The sequence below is a fragment of the Bison bison genome, unplaced genomic scaffold (genome assembly GCF_000754665.1).
Source record: "Bison bison bison isolate TAMUID 2011002044 unplaced genomic scaffold, Bison_UMD1.0 scf7180017864203, whole genome shotgun sequence".
Lineage (NCBI taxonomy): Eukaryota > Metazoa > Chordata > Mammalia > Artiodactyla > Bovidae > Bison > Bison bison.
The window spans coordinates 2,745,907-2,752,731 of record NW_011494775.1 but is presented as its reverse complement, the minus strand read 5'-3'; the positions used below and the strand labels follow the sequence as shown (position 1 = coordinate 2,752,731).

Below are 6,825 nucleotides of genomic sequence, written 5' to 3'. Positions count from 1 at the left end.
TATGGATGTGAGAGTTGGACTATGAAGAAGGCTGAGCGCTGAAGAATTGATGCTTTTGAACTGTGGTGTTGGAGAAGACTCTTGAGAGTCCCTTGGACTGCAAGGAGATCCAACCAGTCCATTCTGAAGGAGATCAGCCCTGGGATTTCTTTGGAAGGAATGATGCTAAAGCTGAAACTCCAGTACTTTGGCCACCTCATGCAAAGAATTGACTCATTGGAAAAGACTCTGATGCTGAGAGGAATTGGGGGCAAGAGGAGTATGGGACGACAGAGGATGAAATGGCTGGATGGCATCACTGACTTGATGGACATGAGTCTGAATGAACTCCGGGAGTTGGTGATGGACAGGGAGGCCTGGAGTGCTGCAATTCATGGGGTTGCAAAGAGTTGGACACGACTGAGCGACTGATCTGATCTGATCTGATAATTTATTATTTTAAACCTCAGCTGTAATAATAAAAGTCACTCCTGTAACCTGTTAAGATAGCTGTTACCTATTAAGATAACCTACTAAGATAGCTGTTATCAGATCCTAGTGACCCAGTCAGAAGTTTTAGTGAAAAGTATTCAAAAGCATCTACTTTATTGACTATGCCAAAGCCTTTGACTGTATGGATCACAACAAACTGTGGAAAATTCTTCAAGAGATGGGAATGCCAGACCACCTGACCTGCCTCCTGGGAAATCTGTATGCAGGTCAAGAAGCAACAGTTAGAAGTGGACATGGAACAACAGACTGGTTCCAAATTGGGAAAGGAGTACATCAAGGCTGTATACTGTCACCCTGTTTATTTAACTTATATGCAGAGTACATCATAAGAAATGCTGGACTGGAAGAAGCACAAGCTGGAATCAAGATTGCTGGGAGAAATATCAATGACCTCAGATATGCAGATGACACCACCCTTATGGCAGAAAGCAAAGAACTAAAGAGCCTCTTGATGAAAGTGAAAGAGGAGAGTGAAAAATTTGGCTTAAAACTCAACATTCAGAAAACTAAGATTATGGCACTTGGTCCCATCACTTCATGGCAAATAGATGGGGAAACAGTAGAAGCAGTATCAGACTTTATTTTTTGGGGGGCTCCAAAATCACTGCAGATGGTGACTGCAGCCATGAAATTAAAAGATACTTGCTCCTTGGAAGAAAAGTTATGACCAACCTAGACAGCATATTAAAAAGCAGAGACATTACATTTTAACAAAGGTTCATCTAGTTAAAGCTATGGTTTTTCCAGTAGTCATGTATGGATGTGAGAGTTGAACTATAAAGGAAGCTGAGGGCCGAAGAACTGATGCTTTTTAACTGCGGTGTTGGAGAAGACTCTTGAGAGTCTTTGGACAGCAAGGAGATCCAACCAGTCAATCCAAAAGGAAATCAGTCCCGAATATTCATTGGAAGGACTGATGCTGAAGCTAAAACTCCAGTAGTTTGGCCACCTGATGTGAAGAACTGACTCATTTGAAAAGACTCTGATGCTGGGAAAGACTGAAGGCAGGAGGAGAAGGGGATGACAGAGGATGAAATGGTTGGATGGCATCACCGACTCAATGGACATGAGTTTGAGTAAACTCTGAGAGTTGGTGATGGACAGGGAGGCCTGGTGTGCTGCAGTCCATGGTGTCACAAAGTGTTGGACATGACTGAGCGAATTTACTGAACTGATTCAACTTTGATTGGCTTTTAAGAGTTTTGATGGTTGTAAAAGCAAATTCGACAATTGAGACAAAGGGATTTTCTTCCTCTTGCAGCTGTTTCTAGGAAAAAAAATTGCAACCTGAAAAACACCTGCCTTTCTTGGTGCTGTAAAAGTTAGAAGGAACCACTGCTTGGATGACCACTAGAGGGCACTCTGCCTCCATAACTGGGGTACAAGCCAAGCCTTTGAGATGAAAAAGATTTCAAGGGCACAGGGTGAACCGCAACGCAAGGGCAATAAGGTGCAAAGCTTTGGGCTGGGTGCGACTTTAATACAATCCATAAAGGGAGCAGAAGTCACGAGTGAACAGTACTGTGGCTTGAATCACCGCCCTAAGAAAAGTATTCAATGCAGTATCAAGATTCTCTCATCTTTCCTTAACGAACCCTGAGCAGCATAGAAGAGAAAATATACAAGCCCATGTTTTAAAAATGTCTGGATTTGCTAAATGAAGAGGGGATGATTTGTAATACTACAAGACTCCATTTCTTAATGGGGGGGGGTGCGGTTTCCCACATTTACATTTAACATAATCTGCCTACCTCAATCTTCATTGAATATGGGCAACAACTCCACGTTTATGTTAAGGGGGTAACCTTCTGCAGATCATTACTGCACTGGATCAAGACTCAGTGGTCACAGCACCATGTGGCTTTCATATAACAGGGACATTTGACACCCAACCCTTCATGATGTAGCACCTGCCACTGTAATGTCCAGCTAATTGACTGGTAACAACACATATCTATTATTTCTTCTCCCCCACTCATCTTTCTCCTTTAGTACAGAAGATATAATGAGCAAGAAAATGACCCCAGAGGTACTAGTGATAATAACTGTTACTATCAGTGAGCATTTAATATTTCAGGACACAGTGAAAAATTCTTCATGTGTACTATCTTATTTAACCCTCGACACAAACTTTCTGACATATGCATTATCCCACTTTTACATAAAGGAAAATTGAGGGTCAGAAAAATTAAGCAAACAAGTCCTTACAGTAAGCTGCAGAAGTAGGATTTGAGTTCAGGTCTCCCTAACTCTAAAGCCTGGGAACATAAAGGCTATGCCATTCTGCATGGTTTTCATTTCATGTTGAACAAGGATCCCTTGCTATCCAAGGCAATCCTGTATTTCTGGGAACATTATAAACCATGCCATGAAAACCTGTTTCTTCATCAATAAAATAGGAACAACAAAAATAACCTTTCCATGGGGCTATTGCAAGAACTGAAGTTTATAGTGTAAAATGTCTATACAGTTCCTGACATCTAAGTGGGTCCTCAATAAATGCTATAACTCTTGTAACTCTTTGCGACCCCATGGACTGTAGCCTATCAGGGTCCTCTATCCATGGGGTTCTCCAGGCAAGAATACTGGAGTGGGTTGCCATTTCTTTCTCCAGGGGATCTTTCCAACCCAGGGATCGAACCCGGGTCTCCCGCATTGCAGGTGGACGCTTTACCATCTGAGCCACCAAGGAAGCCATAACTCTTACTATTATTACTAAAAATTCAGTCTAGTATCTCACATTGTATGGCCTTGTGATTTGAAAGAATTAAGGCATCTTCTAAGAACACATCTTACCATGAGAAAATAACTTTTGAACTGGGAAAGCAAGACTTATTCTTACACAGAACACATGGATCCAATATGGAAGGAAGGACTCCGGGATCCACATAAAGAATGAGATTTCTTCAAAAAAAAGAAAAAAAGAAAGAAAGAAAAAAGAAAAGAATCCCACGGAGGCTCCAAGAGTCTTTCCAAAACAAATCCATCCTTTCCAACACAAATGGATACATTTCTCATAGTTATTAATTCCACATTCTATTGCTAGTTTATTGCAGGGACCAGGACTTCCTTGGGAGGTGGTGAGGCGTGTCTGCTTTGACAGCAGAAAAGACCAAAGTGGGCCACAGTGACCTTATAAACCACCAACTGCGGAGCACCCAAGCTCCTGGCCACGCCCTGCAAACAAGCCAATCAACGCGCCTTAGAACACCTGCAGACTCATCCTCACCGCAACTTCTGACTCACCGTAGGTGAAGTAGGCCACTTCCGGCGGAAGGGAGACGTTGTGTAGTGTGTCGTCCTGCACGTGCTGGTCCACGTACAGCTGGGCCTCGCTGGCCTTCAGGAAAGCCATGAACCTCGCCGTGAAGGAGGCCACGAAGATGGACAGCATCCCGAAATCTAGCAGGTTCCACAGGTGCAATACGTACTCCCGCGGCCCCTCCTCCCAGATTTCCTTGCATTCGGACCAAATCATTCCTGCGGGGGAGTGAGAAGGTCAGGCTCATTGTTTTCAGTTCTCAGGGTGTGTGTGACCATAGGGACCACGGAAGGAACCAGGGTGCAGGTGTAAATGTAATAAGCTCTTTGGAGCTTGGAATGTTGAGAGCCAGCAGCACACAGAAATATGCTTTCAAAAGGCAGATGTAGAGTTAGGAAAGTCTCAGGCTGCAAGAATTCGTGCCACCTGTCCTGCGTACAGATAAATCATCTCCAGGTGTGAGGAGAGAATCCTCATCTGTTGATAGATTCTTGGAGGGAATAATTAGAAATATAATGGCTGACATTTGTATATTTTAAGAACTGGAAGGTTATAAGTAATCATACAGTTCTAAACTAAGTATTATGAAACTGATGTCCAGGAATGGGAAAGGGTTTTCTGAAGGTCCCACTTATGACCTAGAACCCAGTTCTCCTAATTCCCTGATTAACTTGCTTTCCTTTGTATTTCTGTGAATGTTTCAGGTTCTTCCTGCCTCTCCTGCAGCTGTTTAGTTTTTGCTTTTTAATTTTCCCTTACTGCTTTATAACTTCTTCATTGTTGCATAGTAAACAATGTAGAATTCAACAAGATGTTGCTAGCATCCCCACCCCGCCTCCAAGTCAGCCTCATGAGGTCGCCTAGACTAATAACTTGAGTGTGTATATCTGTACTATCCAATATGGTAGCCACTAGTCACACGTGGATACTGAGCACTCCAAATGTGGCCAGTTAAATTGAGGGACGCTACACATAAAAGTGTAGACACACCAAATTTCAAAGACTTGATACAAAAAATGTAAAAATATTTCAACAATTAAAAAATCTCAATCACGTTGAAATACTAATATTTTAGATATATTGGGTTAGATAAAATCTATCATTAATTTCAGCTTTTATAATATAGCTATCAGAAAATTTAAAATTAAATCATGGCTTATGATGTGGCTTGCCTTATATTCGTATTGAATAGTGCTATTCTCTACCTTTATCTTCAATGATTATTAAAAGTAAATTGGTTTAGATGATTAAAAATAAATTATTCAGTAACATTTTGATAATAAACGTTTTAAATACACATATTTATTATCATATATACATACTGTGTACATATTATATGTATGTGTATTAACTCCCTCAAATCTTTACAATAATCCTATGAAGTGCATGCTGTTATTATCCCAGTTTTATAGTTAACATATCCTTAGCCATAGTGAGGATATTCTCCAGATAGGAGGCAGGAGATCTGAAATTTGAGTCTGGAAGGTCTGGCCCTAGCGTCCATGCTCTTGACCATTATGGTCTTTGCTCCTCCAGGAAATAGAATTGGTGTTGAAAGCAACTAATGAAGGAAAAGTCTTCCCTGGTGTCTCAGATGGTAAAGAATCTGCCTTACAATGCAGGAGACCTGGGTTCAATCCCTGGGTTGGGAAGATCTCCTGGAGGTGAGAATGGCTACCCACTCCAGTATTCTTACTTGGGAAATCCCATGGATAGAGGAGCCTGGCATTCTACAGCCTATGGGGTCACAAAGACTCAAGACTGAGCAACTAACACTTAATGAAGGAAAAAGACTCTTGAATGTTTTCTGATTAACATCAAAGAGTTTATAGAAACTCAGACATAGGAAAGACTTGATGCAGAACTAGCCCAGTCTGTGTTATGCCATGTTACACGTCACCTGCTTACTTAGGAGGTTAATCTGGTAAAAGAATCACTAACTGGTAGGTTAGTGAGACAATTCCAGCTCATTGACCATGTTCCCTAAAGGTTAACACCGCCAGCCTCTTGGCACCCTCCTGGCTCCTGAGCATCAAATATGGATGGCCTGTCTTCTCAGATTCCTCCTGCCTCTCCCACAGCTGTTTAGAGAAGTTGTGGCTTTGTTGAATGAAACAGATTCTAAGATCTGCATGTTTGTATCAAATTGGAGTCTCCGCAAAAGGAAATGACCCAAAACATTGAAAATCTTTTTACAAGACTCCCACCACCACACACACCTTGTTGTTCCCGCTTTTTATCTTCACAAAGCCTTACTTCCTAAACTTATGCTTTGAAAATTTTTGTGGTAATTCAGTGAAGTAAAATTTCCTTAACACTGAAATGTACTTTCATCTGTGCCTGTTCAAATAGGTATTTAAAGTATGTTACAGGAAAAACCATTACAGCTGGAAAAAATAATGTTTGTTTCTTTCCTCTATGCGCCTGCCCCCTCCCCCTGATAATTAAAATTCCTAATGTCTTGGTGGACTGCTTTTAGCTGAGCACTAGGAAAATTACAGGCTATCAATTACCTTAATTCAGGAAGCCCTTGGTTCAGTTCTACCTTGGTCACTTATTAGGTGTGTAACCTTGGATAAGTTCCTTGATTTTCTTGAAATTTTGATGTAATTTCCAGCACTAAAAGTTCTGTAAATCTGAAATGCAAATTATTTACAGTAAACTGACTTTTCTGACCAACATAGAGGCACCTCATTGGGGATTGCAAATCATTTCCTCCATGGTCCAGCGCCCACGTCAGTCTTCCCAGATTTGCATATTAACTTACCCAGACTAATTTAAATTATTCCAAGGCCATGAGTAAAAGTAGCATGGGCCCAAGGGTTTGAGCAACAGGAATGCTTAACGAAAAAAGAAATGTGTGAAATTAAGTACTTTAGTGAGTGAAATTAGGTTTCCTGCTTCCAAGGTGCTGAGAGTAGTTCAGCATTTTATATCCAAGCTGAGCCCCCTGGACTCCTGCCCCTAGCATGTCAGTCCGATGAGTGTATACAGCCCAGGGGCTTAGAGGGTAAGGATATTGGGCACTGGAGCCTCCTTCAGGCAACCCCTTCACTCAGGGATGTCTGGAG

At 41.6% G+C, this 6,825-nt stretch overlaps 1 protein-coding gene across 1 annotated transcript in view; it reads right to left on the bottom strand.

The window, feature by feature from the left end:
* TRPC7 (transient receptor potential cation channel, subfamily C, member 7) overlaps positions 1–6,825 on the bottom strand; it is a 151,245-nt gene that overhangs the window by 41,326 nt on the left and 103,094 nt on the right. The window contains exon 6 of the mRNA XM_010844477.1: positions 3,739–3,972. Within this exon, the coding sequence (XP_010842779.1) occupies positions 3,739–3,972 (234 nt within the window). The remainder of the gene's footprint in view (positions 1–3,738; positions 3,973–6,825) is intronic.